Here is a 22,618-nt window from a genome sequence, read left to right as displayed (position 1 = left end):
ACCTTCAGTAGCTTAGGGCCTCATCAAACCTAAATCTGGCCCCGGTTCTCAGACTAGTGAGGAAATGTTACCCAGGGATCTTAAGGCTGGGAAATGTTACCTTGGCAACTGAAGGATGCCCCTGAGGTCTTGCTAGGACCAGCAAGTCTTACCTAGGTCATTATTTTTAGTGATGGCTGCTGCTACCCTGGTTCTTGGGCCTTGCTTTGTAAACTGGTACCCAAATTTGAGGATCTGTGAATTCTCCTCCAACATCTGAGCAATCTCCATCTCAACCGCTGTGCCGAGTTGTTGTCTCTGGGAAAGGAGGTGGAAAGGTTGACTTTCTTAGCACAAAGAAACAGACACACAGATTTCTCCCAACACTTAATATAGCACATCAACATACATGGCACTTTACAGGAAAAAGCAAGTCCTTGGCGTCAAAGAGCTTCCAGTCAAGGGTAGGCAGGGACACTAAACAGAGGGAGGAGGGAGGAACAAGGGACGGATCTGTGCAAATCTTAAGTGTGTGCATGTGTGTGTTGGGTGGGGGAGTTTAGATGAGCCCCTTATAGAACATCTGAAGGCGGTTGCAGAGCCATGTCGGCAAACAATGACCCCCAAATACACAGTGACCATTCCTTCCCACAGTCCACAAGTATGGACAGGATAGAAAGGAATGCTCTGTCTGCATATGAGTTGTGTGCCCATAGATCCCCTCCACACACCAAATGAACAGATGGGTGGGGTGGGGCATGGTCACTGTGCCCAAGGGCAAGGCTAGCCTCTGCAGCAGTTGTGGGGGACAGCCGGTTCCCAAGGTGGTCAATATCCCCAAGGCTGCTTCCCCATATGTCAGGGACTGTGGTGAGGAGGGCTGCACTGAGGAGGAATGGTGGGAGCCACTCCCTCCCCGATCACAAATCTTCCCAGGAATAGGAGGACAGCGTAGATTTGGAATAGTGGTTTGCGGAGAGGCATAGTTCAGAAGGCAGAAGCTGGGAAATACTGGATGGGGAACAACTAGAAGAAGAAACACTGGGAGAGAGAGGGTTAACAGATTCACAGTCGTTGGACAGCATTTCTCTGCTCTCCCCAAGGTCATGAAGAGCTCAGAAATTCTCAGAACAGAAAGTGCAGACTGTACAAACTCAGATTACAAGACGTAGGAGTGACGTAGATTAATAGATAGGGAGGGGGGAGTAAGCCTTAATTGGGAGCACCGCCATTCTAGGGAGACGTGTTCTTTTCTCTCTCACTGTGATTATTAAAGAATCTAATTAGCAAGACATTTCTTTAGTTTGATCTTCTACTCCCATGGAGGGGGGAGCTGATTCCCCAAAGTCTGACACCATATGACATCACCTGTGGGGCAAGTGAAGACGCAGCTTGCAAAAACCCTGCGCCGGTCACAGCGGCTCTTCCAAAGGCACATGGCTTCACCCGTGCCATCAGGTCTGGGCAAGCACACTGGCTTGCCCCCGCAATTGGGAGGGGCTGGGCAATGTGCGCACATGTGCTGGCATCATGCATGCATGCCACAGGGTGTGCTGACATCACTCGTGCATGCCGTGGAGCATGCTGAGGTGTTGTGTGCACGTTGCAGGACTTGCACGCATGATGCAAGCATGCCCTGTGGCACGCGTGCATGGCTGCCATGGAATTTTGATGGGGCCCAGACCCCTCCTTAAAATTTTTGGGAGATGCCCTCAGCCCCCTCTAGTTGGCGCCCCTGGGTGTGGGGCAGGTGACAACTCTGCAGATCGCCTTTGATCTTCCAGGTGGTGTCAGTCATCCCTGACCATCAGTCATGCTGCTGATGGGCACTGGGAGTCCAACAACACCTGGAGGGCCACAGGCTCCCCATCCTTGTACTTAGGAAAATCAAAAGCCTTGCCCTCCTACTGCTGAACACAAGACCTTGGACACTGCCTCCCAGCTAATTTTCATAGTCAAGCTGCAACTTTCAGATTCCAGCTAACCCTTAAGTTCCAGTATGCTGCCCTTTCCTTACCTGATTATCAATTTTTATCTCAGTCAATGTTTCATTCCCTTTCAGGGCTTCAACCAAGGCAAGGATGCCTGTCCCCGTGATGAAATTGGATTCTACATTTAGACTTTTCAGCGTCTTGTTCACTTTTAATGTATCTGCAAAAGCCTGAAGGGAGGAAAAGAGTGGTGTGAGTTCAGATCTCAGGGTACCCCACAAAGCGCTGTAACCTGCCCCGGGACCAGCTGGTATGGGGTGGGTAGTAATAGGAACTGTAGGAATGTTCAGGGTGGCAGGAGAGAATATATTGTTCATTAACATCCTTCCTAACCTGCGCTAGCAAGTTTCTTTACTTAGCAGAGTTTACATTCCCCTTTTATATGCACAGCAGACAATCTTACTCAAAGTCAATAAAAGAAGTTTACTTACATCAGTTCACAGTTGGATCCCTGAAGGCAGACTTAGTTACAAATATGTATATGTGGATCTACCCCATATGGGGGAATAATTCCACTGCCTCTGCTAGCTGAGAGCTAGCAGAGCAGTCCTAGCTAAAAGCTGGTCAAACGAAGGTGTCCAAAAAGAGGGAGGTGTGCTGCGTGACTCGTTCTTTTTTACCTGGACAGGTTAGGTCATGCCCACCTTCTATCACATGCAAAAGGAAGGATGCTCCAGCCAGGAGGAACAAGGAATGTTGTACTCGACTGTCTCTCATGGATTACATCGCACAGGAACAACAACAATACCTACATATAATGGTCCCAGAAGAATATAGGCTCCTATCATTGGATATGTATGAAAGGATTTCCCAAGACTAACAATGTGACTTTTCCAGTTCCTGATTGTGGAAGTTTTGATACTGATGTTAATGACGTTAAGTTGCAACACCTGACATCAATTTGGCACAAGCTGCATTGCCTACAGATGTATTTCTGCACCCAATTCAAACTGCCAGTGTTAAGCTTTAAAGGCCTAAATGGTTCATAATCCATTAACTAAAGGACCACCATCACCCATGTGATTCTGCCTGGGTGTTAAGATCAGCTTTGCTTGAGGCCCAAACATGTATGCTTCCACCCAGTAAGTTCAATTACCGGTAGGTTAGTGGGCACAAGACACAGGAACGCCCTCCCATCAGATGCCAAGGAGATAAGGAACTACACAGCCTTTAGAAGACATCTGAAGGCAGCCCTGTTCAGGGAAGTTTTTAATGTTTAATGTCATATTGTGTTTTGACTTGTTGGAAACCGCCTACAGTGGCTCAGGTAACCCAGTCAGAAGGGTAGCTTCCTCCTCCTCCTCCTCCTCCTCCTCCTCCTCCTCCTCCTCCTCCTCCTCCTCCTTCACCTCCACAGTTCTGGAACTCTCTTTCCATTGAACTATTCATGGTCCAAACCAGGCACAGGCAAACTCAGCCCTCCAGATGTTTTGGGACTCCAACTCCCATCATCCCTAGCTAACAGGACCAGCCGTCAGGGATGATGGGAATTGTAGTCTCAAAACATCTGGAGGGCCGAGTTTGCCTATGCCTGGTCCAAACACACTGCCAAACCATGGTCTGTTAAATGCAAAGTCCTGTTTAATGTCATGACTTGCTTGGCCTTCAGAATAAAAATTGTGGGATGAGTTTTGTGAAACATCCCTTAAAGGGTGGCAGGAACGCTTAGCTCCAGTAAGTCTCTTCAGCTCTACAATCCCGGGGACCCAACTGAGAAGCCTCAGCTGTGCTCCATCCGTCCCCCCATGTAGCGTGGGGACTCCCCTGCCGATTCAAAGAAGAAGACCTCACGAGACATGAAGCAGTGGCCACAGCGGAAGGAGAATTTAGCATGCTGGAGCCTGGCCAGTATTAATAGCAGAATATTCTCATTTCTGTGATTGGTTCTGAGAAGCAAGGCATGCTGGGATGAAGAGGAAGGAGGGATGCTGTGTGTGTTTGTGTGGGCACGCACTTGCTCGGTTCCTCCATTTATGGATGCTGATGAGACAGCAACGCAGCTTACAAATCAGAGATGTTAGAGCTCTAAAATGGGACCTAATTTATTTTCTGGATAAAATGTGCTTGGATTGTTGTAACTCAGGAGTCACCAACAGGATGGTTCTGAGGTTCTTCCCAGGTGCCCATGAAGCCACTGAGCGGTGAGGGTGGTTACTTTTTTTTCTAAAACAGTTTGTGATCCCCGTAACCAGTACGGTATGCTGAATTGCCATTTTATTTCTTCTTCTGGGACTCTGGTGCATTTTAACAGAGGCACAGCTGTGTGGTCTTTTCTATCATAAGCAGAGATGAGGAGAGCTATGCCTGATTAGTTTCTGCTTGCTCAGCAGCTAGACACAAAATCTACCGTAGTTTTCCTATGTTCCCAAATCCAGCAATAAAGGAGAGAGAGTGAACTCTCGAACAGGGCAGAGGAAAGCCGTGGAGAGAACTTTCGCTGACAAAATCTCAAAAATACTGTAGCCCCGGAGCTAGTTTTGAGTTTGAAAGCTTCTCGGCATTTGGAACGCTGCAGCTTAATTCAGCCAAAAATTAAGAGCTTTTTCTTTCTCTCCAAAGAATAGTCTTCTCAAACTTACAATTGCAACAGGGTCGTTGCTCCGAGTAGCAGCCAGGCTGAATTTCGTCACGTGGGTGTTGGTTTCCAAAGCTTTTGCAAAGTCTTTCAAAGTTGGAATGGGGATATTCTGTATTAATCGAGAAAAATACAATATTTAAAAATGAGTATCTTTGAATCCAAATCATAGAGTTGGAAGGGTCGTTCCCTGGAATTCTAATGGAGAAGCAATATCCATAGCTGCCAAGTTTTCCCTTTTCTCACGAGGAAGCCTATTCAGCATAAGGGAATTTCCCTTTAAAAAAGGGAGAACTTGGCAGCTATGAATATCTGTTGGGGTGGTAATGCTATGGAAGACAATCTTACTCGGCCAAAGAAGAAGAAGAAGGTGTGAGCCCCTCCATCCTATGCTCAATTGTATATGTGTGTAAATAAAACCATATATCCTAAAGACGCCACAGTCTCTGCTGACCTTTATTCCAAGGTAACCAAACCCTGGGTGAAGCGGAGGCAGCCCTGAAGTCTCTCACCACTCAGAGATTGGGGTAGTGTCGTAACAATACTTTATAAAACAAAATTAAGACCATTTAGGAATACTTTGCAAATAATAAAAAATGGCACAATGGGGCAATCAGATAAACAGCAATGATATCCCTACCTTTATGTTGTTCAGATTGACTTCCAGGAGCGTGGGATCATTTGCCTTTATCCTTTGCAAAGAGGCTTCAACATTCGTTGGGTTAGGCGGTTCCTCGAAAACTGGCTTGACCTTCTCCCCTTTGACTACATCTAAAAAGAACATAAACCAGTTATGCATTGAGATGGCATCTCCACCCACATCGTTGGTCCACCTTGAGGTCCACCTCCGAGGGCCTTCTGGCGGTTCCCTCCCTGCGAGAAGTGAGGTTACAGGGACCAGGCAGAGGGCCTTCTCGGAAGCGGCGCCCGCCCTGTGGAATGCCCTCCCATCAGATGTCAAGGAAATAAACAACTATCTGACTTTTAGAAGATATCTGAAGGCAGCCCTGTTTAGGGAGGTTTTTAATGTTTGGTGTTTTGTTGCGCCTTTAATTCTGTTGGGAGCCAGATTTTATTATTATTATTATCATCATCATCATTAAAAACACAGAGAAATTTAGGGAAGTTTGTAATGTTTGATATTCTGTTGGGAGCCGCCCAGAGTGGCTGGGGAAAGCAAGCTGAATGGGCAGGGTATAAATACCGGTAAACTATTCTTATTCTTATTCTTGTTCAGCTGCTGGGATTTGTAACTCTGTGAGAGGTAAACTTCAGTGCCCAGGATTCTGTGAGGGAAAGAAGGTGGGTCAGATGCTTGGAGTTGCCCAGTGGTGCCACAGGCCTGGCAGAGAGAGTGTTCCTGGAGCCCAGAGCCCATTGGCTCCAGTCCTTGGCCAGGCTCTGAGCTCACAACCAGCTGTGGAATCCTGGGGAATGTTTTGTTTCCTAGGAGGCCAGGTGAGTTGTTTAAAAGGAACTTTAAAGAGTTGGGATGGGTGAATTTCTCAGCTTCTGCTCCTCATGTAAACCCATCAGCAAATTCAAAATTTCTCCTCTTATATGCACATTTGAATGCAATTATTCCTACCTTTCCCCCTAAAATAACACAGTTCTGTGGCAGGATTTGAATCCAGGTCTCTTTGACCCTAGTTTAACCAGGGTAACACAACAGCTCCTCTTCCCCCCCCCCTCCTGTGCAGCCTCTCTTCGTTTAGTCTGCTTATAATCTTATTTCTTCAGGAGCTCCTGAAATGCATGCCTCACCCTTTCCCCCCCCCCCATTGAAAACAAAACAACAAGCATCTGCTGGAGGGAAGGGAGTATTGTTTTTGGAATGAAGATGTCTGACAAAGCAAATTCCTAGCTGCTAAATATGTGACAGGAGTGCAGCTTAGCAGACCCACCAAGCAGGAATGGTGGACCTTCGCAAAAAAAAAAAAAAAGAGAGAGAAAATAATCACAGAGAGGGACACGAATTAGCAACATAAGGCCTTTGAGGGCTGCAGCAAACGAGCCTCTAGCTGGGAGGGCTATACCATCCGCCTCATTTTGGGTGGAATAAAAACTGCCCTGTTTCTTCCACATTTCCCAGGGGCACTTGCTTTACGAACGTGAGTTGTTTAAAAGGAACCCTGGCTGAGCTGAAAGCCCAGTCAGTTGGAGCAGTTAGCAGCCATTCAGATCACTTCTTCTGTTCTTGTCTTGAAAGCTGTTCAGATGGATCGACTGACTTTCTGGACATCTTCGGTTTTCTACCCTCATGGCACAATGTCTCACTGGTTGCGCAGAAGGTAAAGTCATGGGAAAGAGGGGAGACATCCTGAAGATTCATTCCCCCACCACATGCCCAGTTTTTAAAGATGCTCCTTGGACCAAGGACCTTGGTTATTTGACCTTTCTAAATCCCATGCTGGGTGTTACGCGAGCCAGCAATTTTCCTAGGGAGTTTTCTGATGAATTTTGAGTTTCCTTTTTTGCCACCATTCAAATTGCAGCAGAATTACCATCTCTCCATCCCAAATATTCAGGAGAATGCTCCCCCCCCCCCACCAATTTCACCGCCCACAAATAGGATGGGGAATTCTGGGAGAACGTTTTTACACAAGTTCCAGACTTGTCACTGTTTTCGGGTGGGATTCCGGCAAGGGCCGAGGGCCTTCTGGCGGTTCCTTCATTGCGAGAAGTAACATTGTAGTCCAGATGTTTTGGACTACAATTCCCATCATCCCTGACCACTGGTCCTGTTAGCTAGGGATCATGGGAGTTGTAGGCCAAAACATCTGGAGGGCCGCAGTTTGGGGGTGCCTGGGTTACAGGGAACCAGGCAGAGGGCCTTCTCAGTGGTGTCGCCTGCCCTGTGGAACACCCTCCCATCACATGTCAAGGAAATAAACAACTATCTGACTTTTAGAAGACATCTCTGTTTAGGGAAGTTTTAATGTTTGATGTTTTATCATAGAATTGTGTTTTTACTATTCTGTTGGGAGCTGCCCAGAGTGGCTAGGGAAACCCAGTCATATGGGCGGGGTATAAATAATAAACCGTTGTTGTTGTTGTTGTTCAGACAGTCATTCAGTCAGTTTCATTACAAGAACCACCCTGAGACCTGCAGGTATAGGGCAGTATATAAATTTAATAAATAACAACCACAACAAACATATTCAGTCATTTAAGGTGACCCAACACCAGCGAACCTCATTAGGAAAGATATCCTAGAAAGAGATGAGGGGTGCCCCTATTGTGCTACAGAATTATGCTGGTCTGAACTAAGTTATGGACATCCTCTGCATGCTCCATCTGTGAATTCAATTGATGCTCATGAAATTGCCACATCTGCACATCCTACAAGAAAAGAGCTGCTCACTTTGCCAACCCATTATTTGTCAAGTCTTGAGGAGCCTTACTTGCACAACCATTCTCAATGCTGGCAGCCCTGAGCTATATAAAGCAGCACTGATTCCTGCAACTGCTTTCCCCCCAAAAAACAAAAAAAACCCAACCCATAGCTTTTAAAGCTAATCTGCAATTGTAATTCTTAAATATTAGATAAATAGCAGGCTTAGACCACCCAAGCAGCTACCGTATGGAAAGCTATACTTCTAGCAACTAGCAAACTCCAAGCCAAATACAAATTAAAGAGAAACTTGAGATGGGGAGCTGCCTTAGACTGTTCCAGCAACCGCACAAGTTCTGTGGCACTTTAAAGAGTTGGGATGGGTGAATTTCTCAGCTTCTGCTCCTCATGTAAACCCATCAGCAAATTCAAAATTTCTCCTCTTATATGCACATTTGAATGCAATTATTCCTACCTTTCCCCCTAAAATAACACAGTTCTGTGGCAGGATTTGAATCCAGGTCTCTTTGACCCTAGTTTAACCAGGGTAACACAACAGCTCCTCTTCCCCCCCCCCTCCTGTGCAGCCTCTCTTCGTTTAGTCTGCTTATAATCTTATTTCTTCAGGAGCTCCTGAAATGCATGCCTCACCCTTTCCCCCCCCCCCCCATTGAAAACAAAGCAACAAGCATCTGCTGGAGGGAAGGGAGTATTGTTTTTGGAATGAAGATGTCTGACAAAGCAAATTCCTAGCTGCTAAATATGTGACAGGAGTGCAGCTTAGCAGACCCACCAAGCAGGAATGGTGGACCTTCGCAAAAAAAAAAAAAGAGAGAGAGAAAATAATCACAGAGAGGGACACGAATTAGCAACATAAGGCCTTTGAGGGCTGCAGCAAACGAGCCTCTAGCTGGGAGGGCTATACCATCCGCCTCATTTTGGGTGGAATAAAAACTGCCCTGTTTCTTCCACATTTCCCAGGGGCACTTGCTTTACGAACGTGGGAAGACAACTGGAACCGCAGTTAATCTTAAAACAGCCCACACACAAAGGCCCGGATCCAAAGGTAGTTGGTTTAAAGTCGGTCAGAAGTACAATGTATACAAGTGAGAAACCATTAAAGGGCTTTAAATGAGCCTGGGTGCAGCCAGGGAGGCACATTTCCTGATAAATGTACCTGATATGTTGGTGGGATGCAGAGACAATGCTCTCCAGAAGAACTTAATATATGGACAGGTTTATACAGTACTAGCTGGCCCTACATGCGTTGCTGTGCGTTAGTCTGTGAAATGGAGGGTAATAGCCCCCCTTCAGATCCCCCTGAGCCTCAGAGTCCCCCTGAGCCGAGGCGAGATACTGTGGGGAGGGCAGGTTTCATCCCTGTGTCTCCCCCCACCCTGTTCTGACCCATTACGTATCCCTGCCCCCTATTCGGCCCCCCACCCCCACCCCCAGGCAGGCCCCTACCTCCACTTGGCAATGTTGGGCCTTGCGGCTGCAAAAGACCTGTTTTCAGTTGGTTTGGTCTTCAACACCTCTGCTGGATGGATGGATGTGAGTGGTGGATCTCGTGGTGGAGGCGGGGTTTGTGGGTGTGGTGTAGATTTCACAGGAAGGGAGGGGGTGTACTGTGGGAGGAAATCCACTTGAGGGCGCTGTTTTACTTTGTGGGAAAAGAGGTTTGTACCTGCGGAGGTGTGAGGATTTGAGGGATTTCTTTTTTCTAACAACGCTCGGGGAGTGGCCTGGATCGTTGTGTCAAAATTTCAGGACGATCGGTCAAGCGGTTACGGAGAAAAGTGGATCCCGCACTTTCACGATTTTTACATTTTTATATATATAGATGGGAGAAGTAAGCCATAGTCCTAAGCCATTTAGGACTTTAAATTGCTTTGAAATGCTTGAAAAACAATGATTTTATCTTTTTATGTTGTGAGCTTTTGATGAAAGGCTGTATATAAATTTAATAAATAATAAGTTTGTTGGTTAACTTTTCTAGTAGGGCAGTTTCTCATAAATTGGGGTACCAGCCATCAATTTCCATTCCTGAGAGGTCCTTTCAGTGTCTAGTTATGATGGTTCTTGCTGCTGAGAGGAGAGTTCCTTGTCATGGGAGTGTGCTTTGTTATCCTAGAAGATATTTAATGTATAAACCAGGTATAACTTAATGTGCTTCCATACAGCCCATTTATGCTGAGCATTCATCCTGATTTGACTGCACAGCGATTAGATGACCCTGGCAACTCAATGAGCATTCATTCCGATTCTGCAACCTGGATTTGCCTGTATGCGATTTAATAATAACAATAACAATAACAATAATTTATTTATACCCCCCCCCATCTGTCTGGGTTTCCCCAGCCACTCTGGGCGGCTCCCAACAGAATATTAAAAACACAATCAAACATTTAAAACTTCACTAAACAGGGCTGCCTTTCGATGTCTTCTAAAAGTCAGTTGTTTATTTTATTTCCTTGACATCTGATGGGAGGGCGTTCCACAGGGTGGGTGCCACTACCAAGAAGGCCCTCTGCCTGGTCCCCTGTAACCTCCCTTCTCGCAGTGAAGGAACTGCCAGAAAGCCCTCGGCCCTTGCCAGAATCCCACCCCAAAACAGCGACAGTCTGGAATTTCCCCTTTGGCTTCCATTGCCGGCTTGGATGCTTGCAAACCACCTGGGAGAAAGAAAAGTGCCTGCTTACTTTTCACGGTTTCTTTGCCATCTTTAGTGGTGGTTCCTTCATCAAACTTTGGATTGTTGACCAGGTTGTGCACTCCTAGGACAGCTGTAAAAACCAGCAACAAGAGCACAGGTTTTAGCATCATCATCATCATCATCACTATCATCATTTATTATTTATACCCCTCCCATCTGTCTGGGTTTCCCCAGCGACTCTGGGCGGCTCCCAACAGAATATTAAAAACACGATAAAACATCAAACATTGAAAACTTCCCTCAACAGGGTTGCCTTCAGATGTCTTCTAAAAGTTAGATAGTTGTTTATTTCTTTGACATCTGGGTGTTCCACAGGGCGGGTGCCACCACCGAGAAGGCCCAGCAATACAGTATAGGATTTCAATAGCCCAGCAGTGGAAAAACTTGGGGGGAAATCTACATTTGCCTTTGTGCTATAAGAACTTATGGACTTTGGCTACTGAGTCATAGCTATGCCTTTAAAGTACAGGGGTCCTAGCATCCAGGGGGCATTAACCCTCAATTGTAGTCCCAGTCCAGATTGGGAATCCCAAACCTGTAATCAGGGGCGAGTCTCCTTTGTTTCTTTTCTCTCTCTTTTTTTAAGGATAGTGAGGGGACAAAGGGTTAAAGCCCTCCTGTTCCCCATAATAAGGACCCAATCCAGATCAGGAACCCCACAGTAGCCTCTTGTGTGCAGGGGGGAAAGGCACAGCTATGTAGCTAACAGAATGTGCGGTTTGGATGGATGGTTTAATGGAATACTGAATGCTTTAGTTTAGTTTATACAGTACAGGGGTACCTCGCAAGACAAATGCCTCGTGCAACGGAAAACTCGCTAGACGCTTTGTTGCCTCGCAAGACGAAGCTTTCTATGGCTGTGTCTCGCAAGATGATTTTTTTGCCGCTTTTTTTTTTTGCCCTCTGCCGTTTGTTTCCGCAAGACAAAAATCTCGCTAGACGAAGCGACCCGCGGAACGAATTATTTTCATCTTGCGAGGTACCACTGTATAAAATATGCAGGGATTTCTGTTGTGCAAAATGAACCATGGAAAGAGGAGAAGGGAAGTTTTTTGATATTTTAAGGTTTTTTAAATGAATATTCTAAATTGTAAAACAGAAAATTATATATATCTATACAGTATATATAAAAATGTAAAAAGGACATGGGGGTGGGTATCCACTTTTCACCGAAACCGCTTGACCGATTGCGCTCAAAATTTGACACAACATCACATGCGAATGTCCGAAGGACCTTAGAAAGTTACTAAAGACAGGTGCCACACCTCCGCCCGGTGAAACCCCCAAAACCCGTTCCAGAACGCACCACTCAGCCAAAAGTGCATGCTGGGAAAAGAACCAGGCAGTAAACCAGCGCCCTCTAGCGGCGGCTACACTGGTACTGCACCTATAGAACCTTCCCTTTAAACAGCACCTCGGCTGCCGTTTACATACTAGGCCGAAGCCTTTACAGACTAGGCCGAATGGAGGTACTGACTCACCTGGGTGGGGGTTGGGGGCATACCTGCCAAGTTCCGGCCTGAGAAATAAGGGACTGAACCAGAAGTAGCAGACCGGAAGTAGCGCTGCCACCATTTTGGAACTGGGCGGAGCATGCTCAGAAGCAACTTTTGATGCTGCTCTGCCCTGTTCCAAAATGGCCACCGCACCAGAAGTCGCGCTGCAGCCATTTTGGAACTGGGCAAAGCAGCACCCAAAGTCGCTTCTGAGCATGCTCCGCCCAGTTCCAAAATGGCCGCCACGCCAGAATCAAACGGGGGGAATCCGTTTTTTCGGCTGGGGATAGCTGGAAAAACGGGGGTTTCCCGGGGAATACGGGAGACTTGGCAGCTATGGTTGGGGGGGGCAGGGGACGGGATAGGTCAGGACATGGTGGGGCCAGTCACAGGGATGGGCCGGGGGTGGGGGGGAAGAGGGGGCATGATACAATCATGGGACGGGGCAGGTTGGGGGGAATCACAGGGGAAACCCGGGGGTGTGGGGAAGAGGGGGCGGAATACATCATGGATCGACACAGGGTGGTGGCAGTCACAGGGATTAGCCACCGCAACGCGTGGCAGAGCCAGCTATAGTGTGTATGTGTGTGTGTGTGTGTGTGTGTGTGTATTAAAAAACAAAAACAGAATGTGTAGTTTGGTCCTGTCAGCATATATTGCAGCATCATGGATGGCCCCTTTGAGAAGCATGGTAGGAGTTGCAAAAAAAATGTAGGGCTGTTGCTGCCAGCTGTGTTAAGATACCTAGGCCCAGTTTGTGATAACCCAACTGTTCAAAGATGGCAACAAACCTGCTAGATCGTACAGCTCAGTGTCAGAGGCACTGGCTAGGGCTTCTTCTAATTCTGGATCCAGAGTTACTTTCTCCTCTGTGCGAGTTTCTATTGGTCTTTCTTTAGGGATAAATGCTTTTCCTTTAAAAAGAAAAAGGGGAAAGGAAGAGAAAGCAGATTAAACTGGATGGTGGTGATGTAATTGTCAGTAATGCTCAACATATTATTATTATTAATTATTATTATTATTATTATATTACTATTATTTTAATTTCTATACCGACCTATACCCGGAGGTCTCAGGGTATACGGTTCACATAAAAGATCAAATCCATAAAATCAAAACAAAACCAACAACCCAATTTTTTAAAAAAACCCAAAGGGCCAGCTTTTTTTTAAAAAAAAGGATATAGGATGTAAATCAAGTCAGACAAAGGTCTGGTTGAAAAGGAACGTTTTTGCCTGGCACCTAAAAGTGTGTAGTGAAGGCGCCAAGAGAACTTCTCTGGGGAGAGCATTCCACAGATGGGGAGCCACTGCAGAGAAGGCCCCGTTCTTGTGTTGTCACCCTCCTGACCTCTCGCGGAGGAGGCACACAAAGAAGGGCCTCAGAAGGTGATCTCAGGGTCTGTCTGGTAGGTTCATATGGAAAGAGGCGATCCTTGAAGTACTGTGGTCCTGAGCCCTTTAAGGCTTTATAGGTCAAAACCAGCACTTTGAATTGGGCCCGGAAACTAATTGGTAGTTTGTATAGGATTATCAGCACTTGATTTCAGATGCAGAGTGCCTCTATCTTTCACCGTCTAGATGTTACTGACATACAACTCCCCTCATCCCTGGCCTTTGGCCATGCCTGTCGGAGCTGATGGGAGTTCAGCAACATCTGGAGGGCCAAAGGGCCCCAACACCTGCTCAACTCCATCTTGCACCCCTGGTGGTGCCCACGGGTGTACACATGCCCACAGAGGCCTCCCCTGGCACCCACTGGGCCTCCTCTCCCTGCTGAAATTGGGTTTAATAGAAGCATCCTGCTGTGGTCAATAGAATCGGTTGCAGCTGGGGTCTGGTACCCGCAGTAATTTCTCCCGCCTCCCAATCTGTCCACCCACTCCAAAAGGTTGGTGAACCCTGATGAAGAAGAGCTCCAGAGAACTGGAAAGCTTGCTTGATGTTTTGAGACCTTTTAGGTAGTCCCAATAAAGATGTTGTTCTACTGTTACTTTTGAACCGTAATGTTCCTTTTGCAAACTGCCTCGAGGGTTGTTGTTGTTTACACTCAAGCAGAATAGAAATTTTACAAAACGAACAAATAAAATTAAAAGAAATGCTGCGAATTCAGTTGTTGCTCGTTTTAAAACACTGCCAGCGCCCAAGTATCTTTTTCTTTAAAATGAACGCTAAGCAGCTGGGTTTCATTACGAGGATTTTCCGAGACATTTGCATCCTGGCCTGGGTTTTCCCACCAGCCAACGTCATCTCATTTCCTACGGATTCCGATGAGAGCAGAGCTAGAACCTCAAGTGCATTCTCCTCTCATTTTATGAATCGGATTACAAAGGCTAAGCTGTCCAAGAATCTGACAACTCTCTAAGAAGCATCCCTCTGTGGGAACATCCCATCATACAGAAGCCTTCAGAAAGCCTCAAAGGCTCTGAAGAAGTGTTCCCACAAAGTTGCATTGCCTATTTGATTACTATCATTCGATGGACTCCAGATATTACAAAGCACTTTCTGTAGGAATCAAAAGAACATGATTTCCCCCGCAAGTTACCAGAAGGCTGCCGGTACATTCTTTGAGGCAACCATGTCCCGGCAGCAGAAAACATTTGTCAGTAGAACAAGTTGGATGGCGATCTGTCAGAAATTTTTATTTATTTTATTTTTTGGCGTTGCAGGGGATTGGCCTTGAATTCATCTTGGAGGAACCTTCCAAGTCTACAACTATGATTCTTTAAGTGGCTTTATCTTAGCCCTGCATTCCCAGTCTTGCATGAGGCCTATTACTGCCACCTTCACTGATGCAACTGGTCCAACTCTTTGAGCTCAACATCTCTTTGCATTAGTTTAATAAAATGGTAAATTTATAGCTGTTCTCCATGTTTTCCCCCCACCAGACCTAGCAGTGTTTGTCTACTAATGTGAAGAACCCAGACAATATGTGAACTAGATGGGCCTGATTCAGTTTAAGGCTGCTTCATGCATTCGAGGAACAAGAGACAAATAATGCACGGAGTTGATTGATTTTGCCGTGTGATATTTAGTCGCTTGTATTATTTTTAGGGAGGTGATTCATAATTTCCAGACTTAGAAGCTAGCGATACTATGACAACTCCCAAAGGAATGCCTCCACACAAGTACATCTCCCCATATTAGCAATGCCCATTAAAACCTTATTTCCCCCTACAATATATTCATGATGATGATGATGATGGATGTCAGGGGGACCCTCCCCCAGTCATCCGGACCAGCACTTCGCCCAGTGACAGCACGAGCAGCGGGTCAGGAGGAGGGAATGAGGAATGGAGCGGAGTGGAGAGAGGGCTCTCAGACGTGTCACAGCCTAGACACCGACCCAGCTGGCCAGGTGGGGAAGGACAGCGCAGCGAGGTGCCGGAGCCTCTGCAACGCTCCAGCCGAAGGACGGGAGAAGGAATGCAGCCCCTTCCGGCACCCGAATTGACACGCGCCCACACGCAGGGCTAGGGGGAGGCGCTTTGGGGTGCCCAGGCTTTTATGCTGGCCAAAGAGCCGGAAGCAGCCATTGCCGGGTTCTGAATTGGACTAGGCAGTCATGTTTTCCGATATCTCTGCCCTGTAAATAATATGCACAATAAAACTCTGAAAGACAGAGCGGACTGGGGCGTCTTTACTCGAGAGTAGCCGCAACAATCCCCTGACAATGATGATGATGATAATTGCTGCAATTTATTACCTGCCCTTCACCTTAAGGTCCCAGGGCATGTTGCAACAATTAAAACACAACATCAATATTAAAGCACAATATTTAAAAGTTTTAAACAACCTAAAATTAACACAAAGAAAGTGGGCCCTAAAAATATACATTTCAAGCATTTTAAATTTTAATACTGTATTTTAATCTGTATTTTAATTAATTGTTTTATGTTTTATTGTGGTTTTGTTGGTGTGAGCCGCCCTGAGCCCGATTTTTGACTGGGGAGGGCGGGGTAAAAATAAAAATTTATTATTATTATTAAGTGTCAAAGGTGAGGGTAAAGAGGTCCATTAAGTACAACCGCATAGTGGCAAATTCAGAAATGTAGGGTCCTTGCATGATAGTCACAGCCCTGCCCCTTCAAAGATTATACAACCTCCTAAGACTCCTAAGAAAATATGAGCAGTCACTCTATCAAATTCCTTCCCGATTCCACAGCCTCCCTATGAAGCTTTTGGAATTCTCTCCTCCCCCCAGCTTATTCCACAACATAATCAAAAGCATACAGCTGACTTTAAAGAACACACACACACACAACTGAACGTCCATCTTTTAACCAGATGGTTGACACTGGAGAGCTCTTTTTGCTCAAGTATTCCCTAGCGAAGCCATCGGCTTCAAAGAAAGGGAAAAGTTGCTGAGCTAGAAAGAGAGAGAAATTACTAACTGCAGGGCTTTTCCAGGAAGAAGGATGGATTTTAAACTCTCGCCTCCGGCAGTGCTCTTTCTGTCCCTCTCCCTGATGTGGGGGGATATTGTTGTTCAGGTGCAGCTGAACCCTGATTCCAAAGTGAAACATTTGCGCATGGGATGGTGTTTTTCTTTTTTTTAAAAAAGCACCAATAGACTCACATGCACCACCTGCGCAATATCACACCTTGGCACTACGTGCGATCCGAAAGAACTCTCCACCTACTTTGCCCCAGACCAGGTCTCAAGGTAGAACTTTTTTGGGTGGGGCTTGAATCTGGAGGTTGCGGGGGAGGGTCCCCAAAGCTGGGAGTGGGGTTTTTTTGTGGGGGGGGGCGTGTTTCAATAGGTCCATGGGGAGCAAACTCAGTGGTGAGGCAGCCATGCATTAGCCTGTCCTTTTTATTTTTAAACTGGTGCTGGCAAAATGTACAGTTTTGAAATATTATTTTTTAAAAGCAGGGAGTGGGCTCCGCTGTACATCAGTGTGGAAGGACAAGGGAGCTAATGGATCAAGAACTGTGTGTGCACTAACAAGAAACCAGACTTATTTACCTATTTAAATCCCTGCACCAGGGGGGGAGGCGAGTTTGAATACTTAATTAACTTTCAATTGTTTTATTTAAGTTTTCTGACAATATGGCTACTGTTTGTGTTCTCTTTGCCAGATTTTTGGATACTGTACCTTTAAATTTCCTGAAATTTGATGTGATTCATTGCACCTGTGGGTAGCCTTTATAATGCTACCAGGGTTCTGCCAACAGTATCAGCTTACTACACTTTTAAGCCAGGCATAGGCAAACTTGGCCCGCCAGATGTTTTGGGACTACAACTCCCATCATCCCTGACCACTGGCCCTGTTAGCTAGGGATGATGGGAGTTGTAGTCCCAAAACATCTGGAGGGCCAAGTTTGGCCATGCCTGCTTTTAAGTGATTGCTGATCCATGGCCATTTACAATTAATTTGGTATGTATTTATTATTGGTTGTTTATATGCAGGCCTGTCATTTCAATCTCTGTATTGTATTTGAATGTACAGTTAATGGATTTCATTTTAGATTGTTGCCAGCTGATGAAGAATTATCATTGAAACAGTTCATCAGCCTGGAAGAACTGTTCTGTCTGCTGCTGTGCTTGGAGCACCCTATTGCTAAGTTCAGAGTACCAACCTATCACCTCACGTTTGTAGGATATTGACTGTGGAAAGGCATTCTGCCTCCATTTCAGTTATCTTTGACAGTGACTTACCAACCCTATCATTCCTGGTTATGGAACATTTATTTGATTCCTTTTATTTGTGACTCCATGCACATATTATACACCCTTGTGCAAATTAATTGAAACAAAGCATGTTTTCTATCTTACTCGTAATCCTGTACTAAAAAAAACCACGAAAAGTCAGTTGATCATTATGGTGTTGGAAGCCTGCAGCCAATACAGTACAAGGAATGATGCGCTCGCCACAATATATTGAGGTTCTATGAAAATGAGCTTTCCAGAGCTGGAAAAGAGGTATCCTGATAGTACTGGGATATTGCAGCAGGACCTAGCCCCCTGCCACACATCGAAAGTGGTGAAGAAATTCATGACAGAGCAGCAAATACAGGCACTTGATTGGCCAGGACTTAAATCCCATTGAGAATTTGTGGGCTATATGCAAAAGTCACCTCCGTGCTGTAGACTGTACGACTATGGAGAAGCTCATTCAGGCACTGATTCAAGCTGGTACAGGGATCCAAAAATCGACAGTGACTGTTCGAAACTAGTAGACTCCATGCCAAACCGTGTTCAAACGCTGCTTTAAAATAGTGGAGGTCATATCAGTTACTAATGTACATCTATGTGAGTTTTGTCCATGTATATGTGAGTTTTATACAATAAACTACATTGTTTGTTTCAATTAATTTGCACAAGGGTGTATGTCTTCTGTTTATGAATTTTGAAGCGGTATAATGTTATAAAATTTTTGTTAGTATATAATGGTGATGATGATGATGATGATAATTTATTTGTATCCAGCTGGGTTTCCCCAGCTACTCTGGGCGGCTTCCAACAAAGATTAAAATACATTAAAATATCACACATTAAAAACTTCCCTAAAAAGGGCTGCCTTCAGATGTTTGGTAAATGTCAGGTAGTTGTTTATCTCTTTGACATCTGATGGGAGGGCATTCCACAGGATGGGTGTCACCACCGAGAAGGCCCTCTGCCTGGTTCCCTGTAACTTCACTTCTCGCAATGAGGAAACTGCCAGAAGGCCCTCAGCGCTGAACCTGGTGGTGGAGACGCTCCTTCAGGTATACTGGGCCGAGGCTGTTTAGTCGATGTGTTGCTTGTTGTTGTTTAGTGTGTGAGTGGAGGCATTTCAGCAGTTGAGAAAGAAGTGTGGGGAAGAGTCTCGGTGCAATGTCATGCGATACAAATGCACAAGTGCCTCCATTTCCATAAATCGGGAAGGTGCGCTGCTCTGAGACTGGCTGTCACTCTGCTCTTAACTGCCAACTGGCTTGTCGCTGCCTCAAGGATGGGTAACCTCAGGTCTGATTCTCCAAGGCAGCCCCACACACCTTTGGTCATTGCCAGCTCTCACAACCACAGGCTGTTTCCCCTTTCCTAGGAGGCCCCTCTTCTTCCTTCTAAGAAGTGTAACTGGCAAACAGCTCAGTTCCAGCAAGGATCAGGCTACGAAAGCTTTCCAAACAATCGTCGCCCTGTCATTTATACAACAGGCTCTGCCAAAATAAATATTGTGGTCAGAAACACCACATAGATCACACGCCCTGCCCGCCTCGCTCGCGCCTGACTCTTACGCAACGACGATAATGTGTTGCCAGCTTTGAATCAGGAGGCGCATCTTGTGCAAGAGCCCGGAAGCCTCCCATAGGGCTCATTTGTACAGTGAAAGGTTATCGTAGCAAGACAGTTTCAGACAACCTGTCCTTAGATACAACGGTTCACATATACACCGTACATTTAAAGCACGCGCACCCCAGCTGAATAATCCTGGGAATTGTAGTTCACCCATCACAGAACTATAATTCCCAGCACCCTTGACTACAATTCTCAGGCTTCTTCTTTTTTTGGGGGGTATACAGCCTTAAGGAAGCTTGAAAACCAGCTTCCCCAGTTTGACCAGTTGTTGGACTCCAACTTGCATCAGCCCCAGCCAACATAAGCCTATAGTCAGGGGTGATGGGAGATGTAGTTCATGCAACACCTGGACGGCCATATCGTCCCCATCCTGTGTTCCAGGTGGAGACCTTATGGCTACACTACACCATGCCTATTTTTATGGGTTTTTGGTTTTTTTGTCGCTTTTGCATTACACCCACCATGAAAAGGAACTCTGCAAAACTAAAAAGCTGGCTGACTGTCTTGAAGGCAACCCTGTTTATGGAAGTTTTTAATGTTTGATTGTATTTTTAATATTCTGTTGGGAGCCGCCCAGAGTGGCTGGGGAAACCCAGCCAGATGGGCGGGGTATAAATAATAAACAAATATGGTGGTGATGATGATTATGATTATGATGATGATGTTTTGATTGGTCCTTTTAAAAAATGCACTGCCTAACTGTGGATTTAGGACAAAACAGCTTATGACTGACGGAACAGACCACAGACCAAATTTGCAATTTACCAGGGTTAAAAGTCTGCCACTTGACACTGAACTTCCATTGCTAGGTTGATTTTCAGTACGAGGCCACCCAGTTAGCACAGATGACTCTGAGCATCTGCCCTGCCATTTTGACTCTCCACAAAGATGAAGGCTTATGTGGCAGAATAGTGCCTGATGATGATTCCGGTTCATCATGGGTTAATCTATCACTCCCATTCTAGGCAGGTGTTCCCTGGGAGGCGGAGCTAGATGGCATTCTAAATGGAGGGGCAACAACCGTTGAAAGGCAGTTGGGGGTTGGCAGTTGAGAGAGGGAAGAAGAGGGACGAGGGAGTGAGAGAGTTATAGTGAGAAAATGAGAGGTTTCGGTTGTATACTACGGTAGGATCAATCGAATGTACTAGTTTTATGGATTAATCAAATATGGTGAACTAAGAGTTTAAACAAATGAAACCATAAAGAAATATACATGTTCTCCAGTTAAATAAAGCTTTCATCTGTGTTGTGTCAAATTGGATGTTCCTCCTTATTCCAGCAACGTATCTAAACTCAAAAGGGTGGTGACCTTACCTTCCAAGTCCCGGACTGCAGAATCTGGGACCGGCAGCCATGTGACACCAGAAGTTGCGTTGACATAACTTCCGGTGTCGCTTTGCCCTTCTATGGGCACCAAAAATGGCCACCGCCGGTTTTGAAAGTCACTTGTACGCATGTCAGGAAGTGCGTCAACGCAACTTCCGGTGTCGCTCCACCCATCTATGGGCACCAAAAATGGCCGCAGACACCGGAAGTCGCTTCTATGCACTTACGGACATGCGTAGATGCGACTTTTGAAGCCGGCGGTGGCCATTTTTGGTGCCCATAGAAGGGCAAATCGGAAAGAAAAAAATGGCCGAAGGCAGGAGAAAATAAGGGAGAAAAACGGGAGACGAAGTGATACGGGGGACCACTGGAAAAAGGTAAGTAAAAACGGGGTTTTCCCGGGGGAAACGGGGTACTTGGCAGCTATGGTGGTGACTGAAGAGGGGAGATAAAACTAAGCCAGAGGAGCAGGTGGATAGTTTGTATCTCAAAGTCACGCACAGAGGAGGCAAGTGAAGGGAAAGAGTGCCTTGCAGTGGCTAAAGTGCTGAGGCAACAGCTGCTGAGGTGAACCTGAGTTGAGAGAGGGAACGCTTACTGAGGGCACAAGATTGTTCCTGTAAAATTTGCCTGGAGTTTTTAAGGATACAGAGCCACGTTAACTGGAAAGCTGGAATTGGACTCTATATACTAGCAAACCTATATAAACAGGGAGTTTATTTGGGAGGCAGAAGGAATAGTGGGTTGTTTGAACAACAACTGAATTCCTTTAGCACTCTGTTAGTAATAGAGACCAGGTGGCGCTGTGGGTTAAACCACAGAGTCTAGGGCTTGCTGATCAGAAGGTCGGCGGTTCGAATCCCTGCAACGGGGTGAGCTCCCGTTGCTCGGTCCCAGCTCCTGCCCACCTAGCAGTTCGAAAGCACATCAAAGTGCAAGTAGATAAATAGGGACCGCTCCGGCAGGAAGGTAAACGGCGTTTCCGTGCGCTGCTCTGGTTCGCTAGAAGCAGCTTTGTCATGCTGGCCACATGACCCGGAAGCTGTCTGCAGACAAACGCTGGCTCCCTCGGCCTATAGAGCGAGATGAGCGCCGCAACCCCAGAGTCGGACACGACTGGACCTGATGGTCAGGGGCCCCTTTACCTTTAGTGATAGAGAAGCGAGGTTCGTCACAGTTTACCTTTCTTTTCTCCGGTAAAGGGCACGACGTCCTCTATGTCTTGGTGTTCCAAGGCTTGTTTCTCCAAGTAGGACAACAACCGCTCTCTGTCAAAAGGTCCCGTGGCAGGTTTACTGGTCTGATCCTTCTGGCGGAAGCCTGCCGGCAGAAGCGCATTCTATCCAAGCAGACATGAGAGAGGAGAGCAGAGAGTCAGTAAGATGGCAAACTACTGTCTTTATTTAGAGCACTTCTTTAGCCACAAAGCCTCCCCGAGCAGCTAGAACAGGCATAGGCAAACTTGGCCCTCCAGATGTTTTGAGACTACAACTCCCATGATCCCTAGCTAACAGGACCAGTGGTTGGGGATGGTGGGAATTGTAGTCCCAAAACATCTGGAGGGCCGAGTTTGCCTATGCCTAAGCTAGAACAAGGCAGTCCCTGTGCGCAGGCTTACAATCTAAAAGACACGACACAAAAGGAAAAAGCGATGGGTAGGTAAGAGGAAAGGGGAGCGCAAACTCAGGTGCACATTTTTAAAGACTGGGACATACGTTCTTAAATAGTAGTCAAGTCCCTATCAGAGAAAAATGGCAGATTAAATTGGTGGATTATGCCGAAATGGCAAAAATGACCGGAAGAATCAGAAATCAGGGAGACCAGAATTTTAATAAGGAATGGGGGGGATTTATAATTTATCTTAAAAAATGATTGTAAACAGTTTAAAATCGTTAGTAGGATTGGAATAACACT

General features: G+C 46.1%; 1 protein-coding gene across 2 annotated transcripts in view; it reads right to left on the bottom strand.

Moving 5' to 3' along the window:
- LOC118093199 (tropomodulin-2) overlaps window positions 1-22,618 on the bottom strand; it is a 40,511-nt gene that overhangs the window by 2,992 nt on the left and 14,901 nt on the right. For both annotated transcript variants that reach the window (XM_035132123.3, XM_088656596.1), the window contains exons 3-9: window positions 21,887-22,043; window positions 12,883-13,005; window positions 10,582-10,665; window positions 5,186-5,316; window positions 4,550-4,657; window positions 1,997-2,140; window positions 153-297 (exon numbers count right to left, since the gene is read on the bottom strand). In XM_035132123.3, the coding sequence (XP_034988014.2) occupies window positions 153-297; window positions 1,997-2,140; window positions 4,550-4,657; window positions 5,186-5,316; window positions 10,582-10,665; window positions 12,883-13,005; window positions 21,887-22,043 (892 nt within the window). The remainder of the gene's footprint in view (window positions 1-152; window positions 298-1,996; window positions 2,141-4,549; window positions 4,658-5,185; window positions 5,317-10,581; window positions 10,666-12,882; window positions 13,006-21,886; window positions 22,044-22,618) is intronic.

This window comes from Zootoca vivipara, chromosome 13 (genome assembly GCF_965207765.1).
Source record: "Zootoca vivipara chromosome 13, rZooViv2.hap1.1, whole genome shotgun sequence".
Classification (NCBI taxonomy): Eukaryota; Metazoa; Chordata; class Lepidosauria; order Squamata; family Lacertidae; genus Zootoca; species Zootoca vivipara.
This window is presented reverse-complemented; position numbering and strand designations above follow the sequence as displayed.